General features: G+C 43.0%; 2 protein-coding genes across 2 annotated transcripts in view; one reads left to right on the top strand and one right to left on the bottom strand.

Annotated features, from left to right (window-relative positions):
- Positions 1 to 24,158, bottom strand: part of AGBL4 (AGBL carboxypeptidase 4) — a 1,388,984-nt gene that overhangs the window by 545,682 nt on the left and 819,144 nt on the right. The gene's annotated exons all lie outside the window — the stretch shown is intronic.
- Positions 15,199 to 20,932, top strand: LOC128841862 (60S ribosomal protein L23-like). The gene is made up of 2 exons (XM_054037355.1): positions 15,199 to 15,216; positions 20,487 to 20,932. The coding sequence occupies exons 1-2, from the start codon at positions 15,199 to 15,201 to the stop codon at positions 20,904 to 20,906; spliced, it is 438 nt and encodes a 145-aa protein (XP_053893330.1). The 3' UTR covers positions 20,907 to 20,932.

Below are 24,158 nucleotides of genomic sequence, written 5' to 3'. Positions count from 1 at the left end.
TTGGACTGAAAGAGCAGCAGAATTTCAATTTTCTGAATGGGACAAGGAGTTCCAAATCAGATGCTAATTGACTCCAGTAACCACCACCTATGGAGCACAGTCAGGCATTATTGTGGGAATTAGACTACACAGATCAGCATCAGATGATCACAAGCAATTGTAAGTCAACAAGACAAGCTGAAGACATTTTGGCAATATTCTTAAACTGATGCAATGTAGATTTAATGACAGTAAAGACCTGGGATTAATATGTTAGACCAAAATCTAACAAAAAACGAATGAGTGTCCAGATCTCACAAGCAATTGTTCTCTTTCAGCTGTGTAGTTGTAGTGTGCATATGATTGTGGCATTTAAAAAAGATTTAAAGCAGAAATTAGCCCCCCAAACTGCATTCTCTGCCCCTCTCAGATTTTGACAGTTGAGTGTGTGGGTTTGGTTTTCTGTTTTTGTTTTAATCCTTCTGATGACCTCTGTGGAAGAGCTTTGGATCATTCATCCAGCATTAGTAGAGCTGGTGGACATTTGGCCAAAAAAAAATTATCCTCCCTGTAACGGGCAGAGTGGCCCCGCACTGGTACCGCAGGGGTTAACCCTTCTTTCTTAGCAGAGGAAGCCACACCGTGGAAGCTCTGCTGGGCATGTGCCAACTGGAGAACAGGTATAAAAGCTTGCAGAACACCTCAGTCTGGGCTGACTGCTGGAGGGAAAAGAGGCATGCTGCTAGCTCCTGAGGAAGGAGAGTCTATATGCCAGGATGTGGAAGCCAGCTAAGCCAGGACTCTCCCTGATGGAGGATGTCACAGTAGGAGGATAGACTGGAGGACCTCCTCCTGCAACAGAGAACCTGGCATTTATGGTAGGAAGTGACCCAGGAGAACTTCGGAGGCAAATGGTGTTAGAGCTGCATAAGTGCTTGGTGTGTTGTGGGTAGATCCCTGCTGAGTGGGTGGCAAGGGAAGCTTACCACTACCAGGGCCCTGGGTCAGGGCCTGGTGGAGAGGGTGGGCCCGGGTCCCCCTACCACCTCACCCCTGAACTGTGAAGGGATTGTAAGGACTCTGGCTGGTAGGCCACACTACCCTGCTGGTGAGGGGGATTGCATGGACTCTAGCCATTAGGCTGCATTGCTCCCATGCAGGGAGTGATTTATGTGGATTCTGGCTATTGGGCCACACCCCTGGGTACTTAGGGCAAGGTACACGGACTCCGGCCAATAGGCTGCACTACCTCGCCGTTAGGCCGCGACTGGCTGTCCACAGAGAGACTGGCGCGGGAACTTGAGTGGCGAGGTGCTGACACCACATCCCACCCCTGCCACAAAAGGGTGCTGCGGTACCAGGCCTGCCACACTCCCAAAAAGTGAGCTTGTCATTTGTGTATGTGTGTAAAATGTTGTTTGCCTGAACTTCGACACAATATTTTGAACCAGTCATTTTCATTGTCAATTTTAATTTGAAACAAAATTAAAATTGTTGTTGGTTTCAAATCACATATTTTGGTTTGTTCTTTGTTTTGTTTTTGAGTTTCAATTTTCCCCACCAGCACCACATTCTCATTTTTTACTTCATCCTATACTGGAAAAAAGTCTGAAAAAGTGTAAAAGAACCTTCCCACATTTTTTTACCTTTTTCATCTGGAAACATGTGGGGGTGGGAGAAAGTTACTTCTCTCTCTTCTTAAAAACTTTCTACACATTTCCAGTTGAAAAAAGTAGAAGTGTTTTTAATCTACTTTCTCAAACTTTTTTCTACAACTTTTCCCAGACGGAAAAGTATTTAAAAAAAAAAAAAAGCATTTCCCCCAACTTCTTCCAGTGGGGCAGAGAGTCAGCAGAGAAGGAGGAGGTGAAGGGAAGAGATTCAAAAATCTAAAACCTGAAAACCAAAATAAATGATAATTTCTAGTAGGATTGTTTTGTTTTGAAGTTTCCCGTAAAATGGGGAAAGAAATAGTCAAAAAAATGTTTTGTGGGGGAAAATAACTGACGAGCTCTAGTTATTAGTGCGGTTCTGTCAGGACTATGTGTTCACTTTACTAAATAATGGCACAGATTAAAACCTTAGCACTTTATAAAGAGAAGGTCACAAGGCTCTGCTTTTGGGGCAGGGCCGGCTCTGGCTTTTTTGCTGCCCCAGGCAAAAAAGCCTCCCCCCGCCCCCGGCGGGGAGCACGGCAGGGGAGGGCGGCAAGCCCAGCCGTGGTCCCACTCTCCCCGACCGGCTGGAGCGCCGGGGGGAGGGCGGCGAGCCCAGCCGCAGCCCCGCTCTCCCGGACCGGCTGGGGTGAGGGCGACGAGCCCGGTGGCGACCCTGCTCTTGGGCCGGAGCACCGCGCCGCACCCCTCCAGGTGCAGTCCCAAGCACATGCTTGGTGGGCTGGTGCCTGGAGCTGGCCCTGTTTTGGGGTGTGATGTGGTGTGTTGTGCCACTCCAGACCACACTAGATGCTGGTGGAATCTGGGCATAAAGCCAGCGTATCTGGCCCTGGGAAGATTAATGAAGTGAAAGGGCAGTAATCTGGTGGCATGAAGCTCATGTAGTGGCTAACTACGGACTTCCCTGCTGTTGTCAGAGGGTAGCTGAGTCCTACACCTGCTGATCAAAGGCTTTCATATCCGTCGTTTGGCGCTATTGCTAGCCAGAATAAACAGCAGCCTTCAGACTGCTCTAATCTACAGCTGAAGAGTAGCCCATCAGATAGGCAGTTTATGGTTGCACGAACAGACAGGCCACATCCCATTTTTCTGAGCTGTCAGTTCCTCCTCAGCCATGGCTGAGGATCTGGGCCAGAGTGCTGGTAAATAAAATAAATAAGATCAATCAAGAGTAAAATGGTTATACAGTAAAATATTGTTTGCATTAATCTGAACCATCATTGTTAGAAGAACTGATAAGGAACAAGAGAACCAAGCAAAGCAAACAGCAGCAATGACAGCAGTGACGCTACTGGTCAGCCAATGAAATTATCCTGAACTGCTGACCTGTTGTGGTTTATACACAATTTAATTTACGTATAAACTCCTTTGCACTCTGGGATCCAAGTCTCCATGAAGATTACCAATAGTATTTCTCCTCAGACCAATGCCACGCCATCTATTTATTTATTTATTTCTGAGGGAGCTTCTGATCAGGTCACCTCATTAATGCAGGTCTCGATTGTTGAGAAGGAAGTTAGTAGTTTCATTTCACAGTGAGATAGTTAAATTTCTATATGAGAGAAGCCTTTCATTTTTTTTATCCTTGATAGATCATTTCAACATGTATAACATCAAATCCCAGGAGATGCAGCTAAATCCTTGATTGTTTCTGAATGACCCAGAGCACGGTCTCTCAACCTTTCCTTTCTGAGACACCCCCCGCCCCCCAGCATGCTATAAAAACTCCAGGGCCCACCTGTGCCCCAATAACTCTTTCTTTGCATATCCAGTAGATTAAAAGCCAGGGCTGGCATTAGGGGGTAGCAAACAGAGAAATTGCCTGGGGCCCTATGCCACAGGGCCCACAAAGCTAAGTTATTTGAGCTTCGGCTTCAGCCCAGGGCAGTGGGGCGCGGGCTTCAGCGAGGCTGACACTTGTCCTACCCTCTGGTTTATTTTGGTGGCCCCCTGAAACCTGCTCGCAGCCCCCCAGTGGGACCCAGACATCTGGTTGAGAACCACTGACCTACAGATGTAACACAAGAAACTGGTGCTCTCCACTACACAATGCGTGACAGTTTCCTCTTGACTACATCATTTCTAGAGAACATAATAATAATGTCTTTCACTTTTATAGTCCCCTATATCAGAGGCTCTCAAAACACCTTATTTATAATTGAACCTCACAACAACTTAAAGTTGGCTATTATTATAGCCCGAAGGGGAAACCGAGGCACCAGAAGGTTAATAGTTTTTACTCAAGGTCACAAAGCAAGTCAGTGACAGATCTGGGATCAGAATCCAGGCATTGTGACTTTTGGTTTCCTGCTTTGACCACTAAATACTTTCCCCTGCTGTTTACAGTTTTTACTATAAACCAACTCGTGCCCAACCCAAGAGTGCATCATCCCATATTATGAGATGAAGAAAAAAAGGTAGAATTTCTTATCATCTAGATACATTTTTTTTTTTCTTGCCTCTGTTGCTTTGTTTAACTTTAAGTGCTTTTGACCTATAAGCTTCATTTTGCTTTTGTTACTTTTTCTTTTTTTGAAAAGCACATAGTCCTTTAATGGCTCACTATGAAAATAAACAATGTCTGGATTACAAAAGATTCTGGAACTCTGGCAATCGTAAATTAACTGGCCGGCAAAATTACAAATGCCAGTAGCTGATGTAATATTTTATATTACGTTTCCTAGATTTTATGAGAAGGTTATAGCCCTCTGCTGTTTCCTGTATGTGTTTGCAGCTTGTCAATCAATCCATTAATTAAATATTAAATTAGCAGAAAGGTCCTTGAAGGAATTTAAATATACATGTGGTTTCTTTCCATAAATCTCCAACACCACAAAATGTACAGAGGACCGTTTCAAAGGCAATTGGACGCCTCTGCAGTTTCTTACTAGAAAACTTTCTGTTCCTGGGATTATTGTTAGAAATCAAATTGTTTTGATATGCAAATTTACACCAATATGGCTCAAGGACCCTCTGACATCACAACTGTGCTAACTTTAATAATTGTGAGGAACTCTCAGTATAGTTTTTATTTCTCTTTGGTCTTCAGGTATGATAAATCAGTAAGCTCTGAACATACACAATATATTTTGTTCCTGTATCTATACTATTTTACATTGCAAGTTTGACCCAATGACGTTGATTGAGATGACCAGTTATATAACAGCATAAACAAATGCATCACTGTGTACACTTTTCTGGATAAGGGAGGCTTGCATTTTCTAATCTAAACAATCATGCCAACAGTTGCTACTAGATATAGCATTCACTACTGTGAGTAGCCCTATTGAAGCGATATGCAGTTTTCAGGACTACAATATTAGGCTTTGATTCTCAGTCTTAAGCCCATGTGTAATTTTGATATCAATGGGACTACCCCATGCACAAAGTTACTCTGCTTGATTTTTTTTTTTTTTTTTCCGGAATTAGGGCCTTAGATTGTAGACACTTTGGGCTTTAAGGAAGACAAGACATAGGACAATAGTTCACATGTGAGAGAACACGGGAAACAAGTACGAGTAAAGGTTCCTTGTAGAAGTGGGTTTTAAGAAAGGATTTAGAGCAAAGGGCATTTGGAGGACAAAAATTTGGAGACTAGTCAAGGATAGGTGTCTGCATAATTACAAGGCATGGAACACAGCGAGGGAGGAGTATATGAAGCAGAAGGGAGAGGAGATAATTGCAGAGATGTTACATTGGCTAAGACAATATTATGTAGGATTTTTGACATGAGGACAAAGAGCTTGACATTAATGCAGCAAAAGACAGGAAGGCAATGAAGGGATTCAAAGAGAACACTGTGTAGGTATAAGCAGCACTTTTAGGTGGCACTTTAGTTAAGTCAGAACAGGAAATAGTGAGAGATAGGAAGGCCAGAAAGAAGTCTGCAATAATAATGATGAAAGATCACTAATACATGAATAAAGAATTTAATAGTGTCGATAGAGAGGAAAGGATGTCTGACTAATAAGCATTAGGGGTGTTAGTTTATTATTAAATATTTGTATTTTTGTTACTGCTGGATCACCTTTCCCGCCCTGAAAGTAGCTTCTATACTCTCAAAAATGCCAACAGAAAAAAAAATTAAGGGGAAAAAAACCAATAATTTCCATATTTCTGACCCAGTGCATTCCACATCAGCGTTTCTTGACTTGCATCATTACACACACAGTGCACATGGCTCATGTTTTATTTTTAGAATATACTGCAGGTAGAAAAAGCAAGTTGCAACATACAGGTTCTCTAAGAAAAAATATTACAATAATTTTAAAATAGTTCTGAAGCAATCCTTGCAAATATCATATACCAATGACTAACATTCAACATCCTGTGATGGAACAAGCTGTAATTGAAGTAATGTACTTTCCTTAGTATAATATATAACGCTGTCTTTCTTTGATCCCATTTAAAGGATAATTTTTATGCTGCTGGAGGGGTCAGGATTACATGATAGAGGTATTTTGCCTAAATTATGTTATTTCATGAATTGACAGTTATTTAACCAAATCTCTCGGCGCCAACAGAGCTGAGTAAAACAGCTTATTTGCAAGGTACCATTGATGTACTCCTAGGATCCACTGAGAACATCAGTTACTATGTACCATAGCTATGGATTGCATATTTATTATCTTTTATTTATATTATGTCTGTCATATCTCTTGGTGCCCTCAGAAAAATTGTAAAACACATAAAAAAATCAATTCCATTGACAAAAATGTCTGCAATACTAAAACAAATCTTTCTTCATCCCCCAAAGAATCCTCTCCACTTAACCCATTGCATTAGAAAAGGCCTGAGTAGATAAAAATGCCTTGCAATATTCTAGCTGAAGGTCATTAAACTAAGGTTCTGCCTAGAGCAAGTAAAATTCTATGCTGGCTAACAGGTCAGTCCTGCATAAAATCCTGATATTATTATAATATATATATGACAATAAATGGAGAAATCAAAATTGTCAAAAATAGTTGGCTTTACTGTAGGGGACTGTAATGCCAGGTATAATATTACTTTACTAGCGTGAAAGTAAGGGCAGATCTACACCACGGCAGGGATTGATGCTCTGAGATCGATCCACCGGTGGTCGATTTAGTGGGTTTAGTAAAGACCCACCAAATTAACTGCAGATCGCTCTCCAGTTGATCCCTGTACTCTACCCCCAAGAAGATTTTCTCCCGTCAACCCCCACAGTGTAGATGCCACAGTAACTTGACCTAAGGTAAGTCGACTCCAGCTACGTTATTCATGTAGCTGGAGTTGCGTAGCATAGGTCGACTTACCTAGACGTAGCCTAATTATTTTTATACCATTATGTAATCTAGTATGTGACTGACTATTCTAAGGCTTGTGTTAAGGCTCTTGGCATGTTGAGTGTGAACTTGAGGTTTCCAGGGACCTGAGTAGACTCACTTTGAGTTGAGGGCTCATGCAATTAAGCCTTTCCCAAAAAACCCCTGCTTTCTGCTAAACACTGCAGGATGGTTTTTTGTTGGTTTTTTTGTTCATATTTGGTTGGTTGGGTATCTTTGTTTTTGGCACATATATATTGTGTAAATAATATCCCTGTAATTGGGATTTACACAGTTATGGACAGAATTGATTTATTTATTTTTTTTAATGGCATCTCTGGGTGCCATTAGAGAGTACAAAGTTTCTTAGAGATGGAATAATGAAGTACTACTTTAAAAGTCCGGATAGAATGATTCCCGTATGAAAGGCCCAGCAAAAGTATGGACAGAGGGACCAAAACCAAAGGAGACAGTTGTATTCTGAAAGCAACAATAATGCAGACAACTATCCTAGTAAACTATTGCATTGAGAAGGAGAAGATAACCAAATTAAGTGAGGGGAAGTGTGTATGGGTGGCAGTGACTCAAACCATAATCTAAATAAGAGGAAGGATTTAAGGTGAGATCCGAGGTGAGGGAGTTCAAGGTAGATACAGAAAATAATGCTAAAGAGCTTTGACACCCCTTAGCCCAACACCCAGCACCAAGTGTGGAGAGTCACACAAAGAATTAAAAAGGAGTGCAAGACTGGAGAATGGTCAGCGGAGTGGCTGGATATACGGTCCGAGGGAGATTGTTCCACCAACAATCAGAGACATTTTGAATTGGAAAGTAAGCCAGTGAAGAGAACTGAGGATGCGGAGTGATATGGCTGAGCTCCTGGTTCTTATGAAAAGAAAATTAAAGCATTTTGTTGCTTTACATCATTTAAAATATACACCCAATATATTAGGTGAGATCCAGGCCCCATAGACATAATTAGGAGTTTCTCTATTGACTTCAAGGATTTAACACATTGTTCATTTAGTATTTAGCTCTGTAAAGGTTTTGGGACACAATTACAAAATAAAGTTGAATTAGATTGTATCAGTCCATAAAACCCACCTGAATTACAAGTAACGTCCTTCATTACGGTAATAACGACCATACAGCCATACCCTGAAGGAAATTAGTTTAAAACAATAAAATAGTGAGGGATTAAACTCTTTGGACCCTCTTTCCCTTAACTAAAGGCCTGCTCTACAATAGAAAATGAGGTTGGTTTAACTATGTTGATCATGGAGGTGAAAAATCCACACCACGGAGCAGCATAGTTAAATGACCCAAGTCCCCATGTAGACAGTGCTAGGTAATGTCTACACTGAAGTGTTAGAGGGACAGCTGTGGCTCTGTAGTGTTTTAGTGTAGACAAGCCAGGCCGGCTCCAGGCACCAGCTTAGGGCGGCCAAGGGAGAGGGGCGGCACTTGCAGCAATTCGGGGGCAGCAGGTCCCTCACTCCCTCTAGGAGCGAAGGACCTGCCACTGAACTGCTGCCGCCGATCGCCGCTTTTTTTTTTTTTTTTTTTTTTCCGATTGCCGCCGCCGATCATGATCGTTGCTTTTTTTTTTGTTGTTGTTGCTTGGGGCGGCAGAAATGCTGGAGCCGGCCCTGAGACAAGCCCTAAAACTAGTACGTTTCTATTCAGTCAGACCTCTGTAATTCATAGCCATGCATGAGAGTAATTGACAGGTGTTAAGTGGCAACAATCATATACAGTAGCGTGCACATGCTACTGGATTTTTATTAATCTGAAGTGTTTGCTTTTTTTAATTGGAATGAAAATGGATATTGCAAACTGATTGAGATTAATTAGGTGAGACTTGTAATGGGGAGACAAAAAGAAGAATGAATCACTGTAGTTCCTGGTGCATTTATTTTCAGATCATTAGATCATTTTTCATCAGGCAGTTTGCAGAGCTGATGAACTGAAGCTATAACCAGCAAAAATTGCTCCATTTTCATCCAGACACCAGTGACTAAGCCAAACTAAATCATACAACACCTAACACTTAGCACTAACAGCAGGTTTATATGAAACAAACAACAAAATAAAGATCCTGAAATTTGATCAGCAATGAAGTCTTCCAGAAACCTAGGCAGGTCTGTCACCACTTTTACTCTAATAAAAGCATAAAAATAGGATATTATTCTATTCAAGTTGCCTAATTAAAATACATCAAGTAGTTCATTTTGTAAAAAATGGTATTGTTAACACTCACAATTTTATCAAGAGTCTCATGATATTTGATGTTTTATTGGAGTTGTGTGATTATGAGAAACTTTTCTTTCATTAAAAGAAGGGGAAGTTTCTAGCCCTGGTTGTGGCAGAGAAAAGCTTGACAGTGTGACCTGAGTGCACCATAAAGGCTCAAAAGCTAGAAAGTAAATGAACCCAAAAGGTATCGTTTGGCTTAAAAATTGAGGGTTTTTTTTTTTTATCTCATGATTTTTGAACATTTGGAGGTGGCAGTACTGAAAAGTAAAAATGGGAGGAAAGGTTTATAACATTTCAAAAAAGGTGCCCATCCCGTAGGTATTTCAGTGCCATCCCCTAAGTCGTGTGTCAATTCTGAAACAGAACTTTTAGTATGATTTACCTTTTGACTACAATGAAAAAATTCCATGTTAGAAATTTAAACAGAATGGGCCTGATCTGCAGCTGCTTCAAGGCAGCTGAGTTCACTTAATTTCAATAAAAAAATGGGGAGTCCTTGTGGCACCTTAGAGAGTAACAAATTTATTTGGGCATAAGCTTTCGTGGGCTAAAACTCACTTCATCAGATGCCTGGAGTGGAAAATACAGAGACAGGTATAAATACACAGCACATGAAAAGATGGGAGTTGCCTTACCAAGTTGGGGGTCAGTGCTAATGAGCCAATTCAATTAAGGCAGAAGTGGGCTATTCTCAACAGTTGACAAGAAGGGGTGAACCAAGGGAGGAAAAATCACTTTTGTAGTGCTAATGAGGCCAATGTAATCAAGGTGGCCCATTTCAAACAGTTGACAGAAAGGTGTGAGTATCAGCAGGGGGAAATTAGTTTTTTGTAGTGACCCGTCCTCTCCCAGTCTTTATTCAGGCCTGATTTGATGGTGTCTCGTTTGCAAATTAATTCCAGTTCTGCAGTTTCTTGTTGGAATCTGTGTGAGGTCTTTTTGTTGAAGAATTGCCACTTTTAATTTGAATTTAATTTTAATTTCAACAAAGCCGTGCTGATTTACAGCAGCTGAGGATCTGGACTACACCATTAGGTTGGTTTATGGAAGACAGTGACACTAGAGATCAGACATAAGTGAAACTGACCATTTCCGTTTTGTTGTGTAAGTTGAGACAAAGCCAAAACTAGGCTATTAATACAAATAGCTAAAATTGTAATCATCCAAGGTGTAACTAGTAACATGGGAAAGGAATTTTCTTTTCAAGTATCATTTTATTGAGCATCCCTTTAAGTATTTTTACTAGATGGTTCCCAAATTGCTCTAAACACACAGTTCACCCACCATTCAGTGGCCAAACTCACTGTCTTCTCAACAATCCAGAGAGTGAGACGTTTAAATGATAAGTCTGTATTATAGATCAGGGCTTTATGTCAATATAACTACGTTGGTCCAGGGTGTGGACAATCTACATCCCCGAGCGATGTCTTTATACCGACCTAACCCCCGCTTTAGACAGTGCTAGTGTAACCCACACACCTTCTGGGTGGGGTGTTCTGTCCCATCCAGTGGTACCGAGACCACTTAAAGAGGGAGAAAATGAGTCTGCTCTACAGCCTTAGCTAATAGCCAGTTGGCTTTTAGCTCACGTGGGAGAGGCTCATACACTAAGCTCCAGAGTTCGCCTGTTTGATCCCGCCCGCCGACGACCAGGGTCTGTCAGCGTTACAATTGGGGGCTCATCTGGGATTTCAACTGGGAAGTCTCTGAAGCTCAGGACGTGCTTCCTCAGCTAGGGGAAGTATGTAACCCACACACCTCCTGTGTGGTGTTCTGTCCCATCTACTGGCACTGAGACCACTTAAAGAGCAATTAATGAGTCTGCTCTACATAGGGTGACCAGATAGCAAGTGTGAAAAATTGGGACAGAGGCTGGAGGGGGTAATAGGAGCCTATATAAGAAAAAGCCCCAAATGTCAGGACTGTCTCCTATAAAATCGGGACATCTGGTCACCCTAGCTCTACAGCCTTAGCTAACAGCCAGTTGGCTTTTATCTCATGCTGTAGAGGTTCATACACTAAGCTCCAAAGGTCCCCAGTTCAATCCCGCCTGCTGGTGACCGGGGTCTGTCAGCATTGTACTATTTTTGATGGGAAGGCTTCTCCTGTCTATATAGCTACTACCTCTCAGGGAGGTGGCATAGCTATGCTGAAGAGAGAAGCTTTCCTGTCAGCATAGGCAGCATCTTCACTAAGGGCATGTCTACACTATCATTTATGGCAGCAAAACAGATGTCACTTGGGGGTGTGAAAAAACACACCCTGAGTGGCATAAATTTTGCCAGCATAAGTGGTGGTGCGCTCAGCGCTATGTCAGTGGGAGAGCTTCTCCCGCTGACAGCCACTGCTGTTCGCTGGTGGATTAATTAAAATCAATGGCAGAACTCTCTCCCATCGGCACAGAGCAGCTATACAAGAGATCTTACAGAGGCACAGCTGCATTGGTACAGGTCTCTAGTGTAGACAAGAGCTACAGTTGCTCTGCTGCAACGCTGTTAAGTGTAGACAAGCCCCAAGTTCCACTCTAACCCCTTCCTCAGGCTTGTTTACTCTTAGGATTGTTCCCTCAGAAGTGCTCAACCCACACCCAAGATTCTTTGTCATGCAGAGAAAGAAACTCTCACCACCCTTATAACCAGGGGAAATAAAGCCTGCATGAGTCAGTAGAAACCACTTAACCCTTCCATCAGGATCAATACCTGCTACAGTGCCAGCCTGTATGTTAGCATTTGAAAATGTATATTTTCTGGCAAGATACCTACTCTGTCTTGCCAGACTTTGCATTTCCCTCTCTGGCAGCATCAGGGCCTGAGTTAAATCAGCCCCACAATAGACAGTGTTTGCCTTCCCTCTCTGTATTCTCTTATTACTTTCAAAGTAGGCCTCCGGATAGGCCCAGGGAGGGTTCCTCCAGCAAACAAAAAGAAACCAATTCACAAACACACACAAAAATAATACCTTTCCCCATCCCCTTGCAGGGGTGGCATTGTTCTATTGTTGGCCCCAGGGTGTCAATCCTTCCTTATAACAGGCACTCAGCTTTGGTGGTTAGCCACTGTAGGGAGAAGAGCAACCTCTCACCTTGGGGAAGCCTATCTTCCTGCTACCTTGCAGATGCTTGTCTTTTCCCCCACCTCTCTAACCAGAGAAGGGGCTTTTAAAGGTCTCAGGCAGCCCTTAATTGGACTGAGGTGTCCTTAATTTCCCCTTCTCAGCTTATAGGAAAAAGGACCTTTATCATTTTAGGGCTAACATACTTGTTTTCCACCACACTCTTGCAGCGAGGAGCAGTGGGCACTGCCCAGGGTTCTCTGTTCAGTGTCTCCTTCATGTTTCCTACTTTTGACCCTTTGACCCTCACACCTGTCCGTTTTTGTTCTGTTGTTCCCCATATTTATGAGGGGGTTCAGTGGCTCCTCCCCTTAGGAAGAGTGTGCCCGCCCACTTCCTGGAACCCAAGGACCACTCTCTTGCAGCTGCCCAGTCTGACTGTGTCACAATTTGTTGAAAAGATCATGCAGAGCAACACAACTGCAACAAATTACAGTCCCAACAACAGAACAAAAAGCTCTGAATAATTCCCACTTCTCCTGATCCGGAGCCAAGTGTCAAAAAAATGCTGTCATTCTCATCTTCATCTATTTGCATTTCCCAATCCTGTGAACAATTTTCTTCCAGCAAGCCCAATACTTGCATCAAAACAGGTTTACTACAGCTACAACAATATTTTAAGCAGAGGAAAACTAACAACGGCATCTTTCTCTCTCCAGTCGAACTGCTGAGGGTTCCCCTGTTGCGATTCTTGTAAGAGAAAAATGACCTATTTTCAAGTACACACAAAGTAGTAGTGAAAATAAACCAAACTGCTGGCTGCAGTTCATCAGATATTATAGAAACCCCCATCACCTGCAGAAAATGTGATCCCACATATGTGGGATAGATCATAACTGAGTGCCAGAGGCTCAATGGGCATAAATTAACAGTCAGAACCAGTAAGGATATATATATACACGTTTTCCATTGAGTTTTAGCCAGCAATCGCTGAACTGTACTGCAAAGCAGCTGAACTACTGAGCCGATGCAGTTTAAATGAAACCTAGAACAAATTTAGTATTTTCAAACTGGATATTAGATACTGAGAGGATCTGGATTCTTTAATTCTCTTTTTAAGGGCCAGATCCAACTCCCATTAAAGTCAATGGCAAGACTCCCCTTCACTTCAGTGAGAACTGGATCAGAGAACAAACCAAGCCTCCTGACCATTCTCTGTGATAGGGCGTGCAGTTGTGTGGTCCTGCCATTTGTGTTCATTTAAGAGATCCCATCACAACAGTAGAGTGTGCTAACTCGGATGTCCTGGCCTGCAGGCTGTTTTCACTGGTGCCGCTCAAGCAGCTGCACACGTGATTGCTTGGCTAGAAATCTCCCTAGTTCTCTGAAGCCCACTCATTTCCCTCCTTTGTCAGGCCATCCAACCGGGTGTTGAGTATACTGGTCTGCAGGGATTTGTTCTGGCTGGGTCCCATTCTGTTCAATATTTTCATCCGTGATTTAGATAATGGCAGAGAGAGTTCACTGATAAAGTGCATTGGAGGATAGGAGTAAGATTCAAAATGATCTGGACAAACTGGAGAAATGGTCTGAAGTAAACAGGATGAAATTCAATAAGGACAAATGCAAAGTACTCCACTTAGGAAGGAACCATCAACTGCACGCATACAAAATGGGAAATGACTGCCTAGGAAGGAGTACCGCGGAAAGGGATCTGGGGGTCATAGTGGGTCACAAACTAAATATGAGTCAACAGTGTAACACTGTTGCAAAAAAAAGCAAACATCGTGCTGGGATGTGTTAGCGGGGGTATTGTAAGCAAGACACAAGAAGTAATTCTGCTCTATTCCATGCTGATTAGGCCTTAACTGGAGTATTGTCTCCAGTTCTGGGCACCATATTTCAGGAAAGATGTGGACAAATTGGAGAAAGTCCAGAAAAGAGCAACAAAAATGACTAAAGATCTAGAAAACATGACCTATGAGAGAGAGTTGGAAAAAATGGGTTTGTTTAGTTTGGAGAAGAAAAGACTGAGAGGGTACTTGATAACAGTTTAAGTACATAAAAGGTTGTTACAAGGAGGAGGGAGAAAAATTGTTCTGTTTAGACTCTGAGGATAGGACAAGAAGCAGTGGGCTTAAATTGCAGCAAGAGCAGTTTAGGTTGGACATTAGGAAAACCTTCCTGTCAGAGTAGTTAAGCACTAGAATAAATTGCCTAGGGAGGTTGTGGAATCTCCGTCATTGGAGATATTTAAGAGCAGGTTAGACAAACATGTCAGGGATGGTCTAGATCAGTGGTTCTCAACCAGGGGTCTGTCAAGCAGGACCCGCATCAGACTCACTGGGACCCAGGGCAGAAAGTCAAAGCCCCACCACCTGGGGCTAAAGCCTGAGCAGCTTAGCTTCATGGGGCTCCCTGTGGCATGGGGCCCCAAGCAATTTCCCTGTTTGCTACCCCCTAATGCCAGCCCTGGCTTTTATATGCAGAAAGTCAGTTGTTGTGACACAGGTGAGCCATGGAGGTATTATAGCATGCTGGGGGGAAGCTCAGAAAGAAAAAGGTTGAGAACCCCTGGTGTAGATAATATTTAGCCCTGCCTTGAGTGCAGAGGACTGGAAGACCTCTCGAGGTCCCTTCCAGTCCTATGATTCTATACCCCACCTGCCGGAGAAATAACTGGGGGGAGAATATCATCAAAAGTTGTAATCTAACACTTCCAAATGTAGGCACAATGTTAAGCACCCAAAAAGGGGGTTTCGTACTTGGTGATGCCAAGCTCCCGCAATCCCAAATTAATTTAATGGGAACTGCAGATGCTCAGCATCTTTGAATTAAGTATCTAGATATAGATTCAGGCCTTAGAACAGCTAGGGCCAAAATTAAATCCAAGCTATCTCCATCAATTGGCTAGTTTTTGTCCTCACGGTATAGGCTGGCAGCCACTTGCAATGACTTTGACCACTCAGGTATGTCTCCACTACCATTTATGTTGGTATAACTTATGTTGCTCAGGGGTGCGAATAAGCCACCCTGCTCAGCGACATAAGTTACGCTGACCTAAGCACTGGTGTGGACAGTACTGTGTCAGTGGCAAAGCTTCTCCTGCCGACATAGCTACTGCTGCTCATTGAGGATGGATTAATTAAGTCGGTGGGAGAGCTCTCTCCTGTCAGCTTAGAGTTACTACACTAGAGGGCTTACAGAGGCACAGTTGCATCAGTGCAGCTGCACCATTGTAAGCTCTCTAGTGTAGTCATAGCCTTAGTCTTGAACTACTTACTTGGCAAACAGTAAAGGAGGTGTGTTACTTGATTACAGTTTGCCTGTTTATCTGTACAGAAGAATGGACTCACTGATGGTGCACCTCCTCATAACTGGCATGGTGTAGCAGGCACTTTTTCCATCTGGCACCCCCTGCTGACAGCCAGTGTGGCTCTGCTGTGGTCTCTCTTCTCATAACCCAGCCCTCCAGGCAGGTTACAATGTACCCTTTTGGGGTAACAAGTCCAGCAAATAAAAATCCCCAAGTCTTTACAATAAAGTCTTCTGCCCTAATTTGTGCCCCCAAAGTCTTCACACCCTTCTCTCAGTGCTTTCAGTCATTGTTGTCTCCTACTCTGGGCCTCTCATTGCACTGAGCTCCAGTCCAGGGATCCTAAGATGTCTCCCTATTCAGCCTCTCTCAGGTCTTCTCCCTCACAACCTCTCTAGGTTCACTCTTCTTTCAGGGTAGGACTTGCAGGGCTCTCCCCTGGAATACCTTAACGAACACCCAAACCATAAAATATAAACATAAACCTGCTTCTTCCCTCCTTGGGCTTTACTTTAGTCCCTCTCAACTTTTCCCTACTCTATTCACCAACTGAATACCTCCCAGGGATCTCCCTCTGAAGGTCCAGTTCCTCCCCTTTGGTCAGGGCTTCCCACCAGAGCCTGCCCCACTCTGATGCCAGTCGAGTCTCCCCCAGCCTCCTGCCAGACTTCTCTGTTCAGAACAATAACTCTCCTTCTGTGCTTCCTGCTTGACCCTGCCAGGCTCTTGACTCTCTAGTCCCAGAAAGTGACTGCAAGGTTCCTTTCTCTCCTCCCTGCAGCCCCATTCTGCTTCAAACTTCCTGTTTAAAGGAACCACCCAAGTATTATCCCAGCTGGAATGCATCATTAATTAAGCCTGGCCCACCTTCCAGGTGCAGCCAGGTACCATAACGGGCCTCTCAGGCCCCCATGAACTGTTTGAGCCTGTGTGAGGTACACACTCCATCATAATCACACTGTTGTACCTTGTCATAATCATATACTGTAGGTAGGGAATGTCTGTTTTACTCATTTGTATGATGCCTAATACAATGGCTTCTTAATTAATACTGGGTCTTCTAGATACTGTTAAGCACTGCTGTAAAAGCTACACCGAGGAAGCCATTTGGAGCATGCAACACATTACTGATCCTCCAATCCCAGGAATTATGCTACATATTTTTGAGCTCCATCTACTGGTTTCTTACCTATTAACATACATGAGTGCTGTATGTCTGTATGTAACAGGTGCTACCACATTATGAATAAATAAAAATCTGTTGGTCAGGAGGAATTATATCCAACCATCTGGACTGGTATAAAAAGTTTATGAGAGAAATGTCAAATATTCTTGTGATTTAGCCAGCAGTGCTCCATGCCTCTGACTACACTAGTTCTGTGCACAAAAAATCACATAAAAACACTATTTTTGCTGGCCTTTGTGACCCATATTTTTAAATATTTATTCACATTCACTTTTTAAGGGAGAGAAATGCATGTAATTTGCACTTTGGAATAAGTTGGAGGTGTCCGTGAGCTGCATGCAATTTCATGGATGGCAGAATACCAATTTTACTTAAATGACAGAGCCCCCTAATGTGTCTTATTTAAATGACCTGAAAATAAGAGATATGAAGGCATAAGAAGGAGCAAAAAAATGAACCTATATATTTTAAACCCAGCGCAATTCAATGATATTTTAGTGTGTATTTCACTGTATGCACCAGATTCACCCTCTGAGGTAGCAAGCTTTTTTGCATTATGCCTCTTCAGAGTGGGCATTTCCATCATAAGCAATGCAAAACTCTTGTGGATATATACAGCATGCCCTTAGGGTGAAATTCATGACACCTCTACAAAGCCCAGTAAGTAAGTTTTGTGCAGGGGGACTACTGGGTGGTTAGCTGGGTGTGTGTCAGAGCTCCCTCCTATCTCCAGCCTCTAACCTGCAATACGGCTGTGACTTGAGATAGTCAGACCCTGAAATTCCTGTTCTGTAGAAAATTCAGACATTTTTATTTTTTTCCATTCAAAAGAAGAATGAAAAATCAAAATTTCCCACATGAAATTCTGAAATTTCATTTTGGGAAAAATGAGACATTGTGTTTCAACCTTATTGAAACATTTTGTTTTGATAAGATTGAAATTGTTTCAGTTCTCTCATAAACTTCACTGAGTCAACTTTTATGCTATGCACAATATTAATATAGTCAAAACATTTTGATTATAATATTATATTATGTCATGTTTAAACATTTTGAATTTTATATAATTAGTAAAGCAATATAATCAGAACAAAATGTTTCAATAAGATCAAAACAAAACATACTGGCTATAACAAAATGAATTGTTTCAATCATTTTATAATCAGAAATTTGGACAAAATTAATACATTTTCATGGAATGTTTCAGTTTCTTCAAATCAGCATTTTCTGATGGAAAAATGTTCCACTGGAAAAATGTTGACCAGTTCTAGTTGTGACACAAGCATGCCCTTTATGATGGGATTTTTAGCTACTGGATCCATGTAATCATGAACCAGTGACCACAAGCTGTCCAGCCCCCAGCCTCCACCCCACCCAGCCTCCATGCACTGGCCTATTCAAAGCCATCAGAGAGCACAGCTGCATTCCATGCAGGGGAAAGATCCTATTTTAATTTCATCACAGCGGTGTTTAGATTCCACAGGAAATAGGCACCTGCAGCAATTGTTAGCTTTAGCAACCTGTACTACCCAAAGTAATTTCTATCCCTCCTTGCTGTTTACACTTTTCAAATACTTGTAGACTCTTATGTTTCCCTTTAGTCATCTCTTAGCCAAGTAAAATACATTTTAACTCCTTAAATATTTCTTAATAAGTCCATCCTCTCCTGTTCCTTAATCGTTTTGTTTTTCCTTAATGAGGTGCCCAGAAAGGAACAAAATATTCCAGACGCAGTCCCACTATACTGTCCACCAGGGGCATTTTATGGCTGTTTTGCTTCTTCTCCTACTTCCTTCTGAGTTTTGGTGGTCTTTTGCTTTGCCCATTCCATTTGCCCACATCTCTGACAGAGTTCCTCCCAGGCACTGTTATCCAGTTCCCTAATCGGCCTTCCCACCTTGCCCAGCCTCCATCTCCTCAGGGCTCCTGTTGATGTCACTACATTTTTCTTAAGGCTTTGCCTTTCTCCCTGCAAATGTCCAAGGGTAACTGCCATGGAACTTCCCAATACCAGCTGTCACTCCCAAATGCCACAGAACCTCAGGTTCCAACATTCTGTCCTTTGCCTTAGATAACTCTTTCCTCCTCTTTGCTGGCCTACTTCTCTATTTGCCCCATCCATCAAAATAATATGCCTCACACACTGCTTTCTCAACACTCTCTCTTTGAATTATTTCACTGGCTTCTCCTTGCCATTACCACCATATTAAAGCTTCTCATCTCCAACTACAAAGGTCTATATTCTGCTCCTGACCATGTCTCGGCTTTTATTTCCTCCTACTCCACCTCCTACTTCCAACACTCCTTCCAAGTTTCCCACTAAACTGCCCTTTTAAATCTGTCCATTCTTTGCCCTTTTTCTGTGCCAAGCCTTAGGCGTGAAACTCCGGCTCCACCCTCTTCATTCAGTTCTCTTCTAAAAGGTACTTTTCAACTATGTACCTCACTGCTAATCCATGGAAGTAAGTCAAAAAATATGTAACGTAAGAAAACTTTTTTTTTTAAATGTATACTCCCCTGAAATTTAACCACGATCACTAAATCACATGAACCACCATTTCTTCATCATGATGACTGTTCTGGTTTCATAGATTCTAAGGCCAGAAGGGCTCATCTAATCTGACTTCCTGCATAACAAATTATAGAAATTTCTTGAAACAGTTACGGATTGAACTAGAGCATATATCAAGAAAAACATCCAATCTTGATTTTAAAATTGCAAGTGACGGAATGGGGGGAGGGGTTGGATAAGCGTGGGAGTCCTGGGGGGCCTGTCAGGGGGCGGGGGTGTGGATAGGGGTTGGGGCAGTCAGGGGACTGGGAGCAGGGGGATTGGATAGGGGGTGGGGTCCCAGGGGGCGGTGGGAGGGGGCCCAGAAGGGGGCGGTTAGGGGACAAGGAGTGGGGGGGTTGGATGGGCTGGGGGTTCTGAGGGGGACAGTCAGGGGGCAGGAAGTGGGAGGGGGCAGATAGGAAGTGGGGGCCAGGCTGTTTGGGGAGGCACAGCCTTCCCTACCCGGCCCTCCATTTGCAACCCCAATGTGGCCCTCGGGCCAAAAAGTTTGACCACCCCTGCTCTATAACAATACTAACTCTTTCTTATAGCACTTTACATGTTCAAAGTACTGTACAGACATGAACAAGTTAATCCTTACAACATCCCATAAAGTAAAAGGGTAACTATCGGAAATCTGAGGCAGGGAGCTAGAACATGTTCTTCAAGGCCACACTGTAAGTAGGTGGCAGAGGCAGAATTAGAATTCAAGCCTCCTGCAGACTACGCTGCCTCCATACTGGCATCTTCTACTTTAGGGGTAAAATCTGTGCTTGGCGAGAGAACATGCTCATAACCCCAGTTAGCTAAATTCCTTGTATCTCAATCCCATTTCTCTTTTTATGACTTTTCCTTACTTAAATTTGAAAAGATCAATATGCATCAGCTTGGCTCCTGTTGCTAAATTTCTTTAATTCTTGTTCTTGCACATATCTATGATTTAGAGTAATAATTGTACCTTATATTGGTATTTCCATTCTCCACGCCATCCCACTTCTTAAAAAGAAAAATCCTGTGATTCTACGCAAAGATTTAACAATTTTACAAACCACACTACAGCACCATTTATCAGATGCATTAATATCCACTACCTGCCTCAGATAGTGAACTTATGTGATGTGTCCTATCTATCTCATAGACTAGATCCCACTGAATTGTCAAACAAAATACATTGTTTGGACAGTATAGTTACTTACGTGGTGGTTCGTCCGGTGCGAAATTCCGTATTTCCCTCGGTCTCCCCGTGGGAGCTGTGATTAACTGTGCAGATAACACAGGTGCCAAGAACCTGTACATCATCTCCGTGAAGGGGATTAAGGGGCGCCTGAACAGGCTGCCAGCTGCTGGTGTAGGCGACATGGTCATGGCTACTGTCAAGAAGGGCAAGCCAGAGCTCAGGAAGAAGGTGCACCCGGCAGTGGTAATTCGGCAGCGGAAATCGTACCGGAGAAAAGACGGGGTGTTCCTCTATTTTGAAGACAACGCGGGAGTGATAGTAAATAACAAAGGGGAAATGAAAGGCTCAGCAATCACAGGCCCCGTGGCTAAGGAATGCGCAGATCTGTGGCCCAGGATAGCCTCCAATGCTGGCAGCATCGCATAAACCTGCTCCATCCTCATTGTAAAGATTACATATAAATGAGGTTCTTCTAGGGTATTGTGTCTACAGAGTGACACCATGGGGAAAGCACATGACTTGGTGCAGGGCTGGCCTTACCATGAGGCAAACTGAGGCGGCTGCCTCAGGTGCCAGGCTGGGTGGTGTGGGGGGCACCACTAGGACCCAGAGTGTAGAAAAATGTGTCTGCTGATGGTGCATATGTAATCTCTTTGCTCTAGATGCACAGAGATGGTGGAGTGCTGTGCTGGAGGAAGGAGGGCACAAGAGACATAACAGGCAGGCAGGAGAAAAGGTGAGAGGGAATAACAGAAAGCAGCAGAAGCCGCAGGGAGAGAGAGGAGGAGGAGCCTCTTATGTACCTCTCTAGCACCCCCAGGAGCCTGGACTGATTAACACCAGCTTCTCAGGGAGCTTCCTGTTTTCTGCTGCTGCTTCCCTGAATCCACTTGAGGAGAACAGGCAGTCAACTGAAGTAGTAGGAGTCAGTTACACCCTTAAGACGCTGATATCTTCCCTCACTCAGGCCCCGCTACCAGCCTGCTTATTTGTCCCCTTCAATTGAGTGTTGAGAGCCACTCTAGCTGGCACAGAACAGCAGTCATGAGTGAAAGAAGAAAACGCCCCTCAGGGGCAGCATTCAGAAAAAAAAGAAAGCAAAGGAAGCTTTTCTATCTAAGCAGGAAGGCGCTCTCCTGAGATACATAGACACAAATGTTCACGGTGAGCCTTCCGGCCCCAGTGAGGATGTGAGTGGTGAGGAGAAGCCTGATCCTCCAGTTAGCCAGAGTGCAGTTGACCTGGCAGCTACTGCAGCTTCCATATCTCCATCTCAAATGGCTGTAACCATGCACATTCCTGAAGAAAGTGTAGATCAGAAAAGTGTGTGGTGGAGGTGCAAGAAACAGCTGCTGCTGAGTTTAGTTCCTTAAGTCTAGATGATCCAGGATTGTGGACCCACTTGAGCAGTAGCCTGAGGGACTTCCTTGTACTGCATGGGCCACAGCAAGTGAAAATCTTCATGTTCCCCAAAGACAATGAAAATAGAAGTTTCCATCCTACACATTACTGGCATGAAATACCCAATGGTGAAAAAGTGGAGGGGCCATGGCTTATGTACTCAAAAACTCAGAATGTTGCAGACTGTTTTTGTTGAAAACTCTTCCAGTCTAATGTTCCAGGCACATTGGGTTCTACAGGAACAAAGGACTGGAAAAATCTGGCTAGAAATCTGGCATGCCATGAGAAGGCAGCAAATCACCAGAGAGCATTGTGATAGGTGGAAAGAGCTTGAGATGAGACTAAGGTTAAAGGCCACCATAGATGATCAGCATCCATAGAAGAATGCATCAGTCTCTTTACTGGCAAAATGAAAAGGCTCATTGCCATTGTGAGAATGCTTGCTATCTAAAACCTACCACTGTGTGGCACTTCAGATCAGCTGTATGTGCCAAACAATGGAAACTTCCTTAAAATTGTGGAGCTGATGTCTGAGTTTGATGCTGTACTCCAGGAGCATCTAAGAAGTCACCACCCAAGAAATGTGTACACACCACTACCTTGGAAAAACAATTCAAAATGAGATCATACAGTTACTGGCAACAAAAGTCAAACAGAAGACGGTGGCAGATCTGAAGTTAGCAAGATATTACTCTGTTATTCTGGACTGCACACCTGACATCAGCCATACGGAACAAATGACTTTAATGGTGCATTTTGTAACAACAACAGAACCTAGTGAAAATATCTCTGCAATGGTGACTGCCAGAGAGCATTTTCTAGAATTCATTGACATTGATGATACTACAGGAGCTGGTATGACAAATGTGCTTCTTAAAAAGCTGGAAGATATGGGAATTGCGATTGCTGATACGAGAGGTCAGGACTACGATAATGGTGCCAACATGAGAGGAAAGAACAGAAGAGTGCAGACACGGATCCGAGAGTTAAACCCTCAAGCTTTTTTCGTCCCATGCAGTTCTCATTCATTAAACTTGGTGGTCAGTGATGCAGCATCGGCCTCTAGTGAGGCTGCTGAATTTTTTAATGTAATTCAAAGCATCTATGTATTTTTCTCTGCATCAATCATCAATGGCAAATTTTGAAGCAACATCTGGGAACACCCTCTCTGACACTGAAACCACTGAGTGCCACACGATGGGAAAGTTGAGTGGAGGTGATAAATCCTATCAAATACCAAATTGGGAAGATAGATGATGCCATTATGGAGGAGAATGCTATGACAGGAACTGTTCGTGGGAGAATTTCTGTGTGACTTAGTGTTGTGGCATGACATACTGTTGTAAGCAAGAGTCTCCAAGGTGTTGACCTTGATATATCTGGAGCAATGGAACAACTGGACAAAGCAAAGTCATACCTACAGTCTTACCAGTCAGATGAAGGATTTCAAAACGTTCTGAAGAGTGCACAGAAGTTGGCAGAGGAACTTCACACTGAAGCTATTTTCCCACCCTTTCAAGAATACAAGAGTCACCGAAGAAGACAACATTTTAATTATGAGGCATGGGATAATCCCATAAGAGACCCCAAACAACAATTCAAAGTTGAATTCTTTAACCAGATGCTAGATTGTGCAATACAGTCAGTCAAAGAACATTTCTTGCAGCTTAAGGAACACAGCAGTATATTTGGGATGTTGTATGATATTCCAAAACTCCTCACTATACCTGAAGAAGACCTACACCAGCAATGCAGGGCACTAGAGACAGTATTGACACATGATGACATGCACGACATTGATGCGAGTGACTTAGGTGATGAACTGAAAGCCCTTTCAAGATATATTTCAGCAAGATCAACTCCAAAGGCTGTTCTGGAATATATGTGCACAAATAAGATGACCACCCTCTTTCTTTCCAAATGTTTTTGTTGCTCTGTGCATATTTCTAACACTTCCTGTAATAGTTGCCAGTGGAAAAGGCAGCTTCTCCAAGCTGAAGTTAATAAAAACACATCTACGCTCCACAATGACACAGGAGAGGCTGGTCGGCCTTGCAACCATCTCAATAGAGCATGAGCTGGCCCAGACTGTGGACCTTCAGGAAGCAGTTCAAATCTTTGCAACCTAGAAGGCACGGAAAGCACCACTGATTATTCAAACAGATAAAAATGCCAGTGTTTACTATGCAGACAAGAAACGTTACATTTGCTGTTCAGGCGTTTGAAAGTTAAGTGTTACTTAAAACTTTTGAACAAGGCATTTTAAGTTGTTAGTTC

This window comes from Malaclemys terrapin, chromosome 8 (genome assembly GCF_027887155.1).
Source record: "Malaclemys terrapin pileata isolate rMalTer1 chromosome 8, rMalTer1.hap1, whole genome shotgun sequence".
In the NCBI taxonomy this organism is placed as follows: Eukaryota; Metazoa; Chordata; order Testudines; family Emydidae; genus Malaclemys; species Malaclemys terrapin.
The sequence above is the reverse complement of the archived record's forward strand: the minus strand, read 5'-3'. Positions and strand labels throughout refer to the sequence as shown.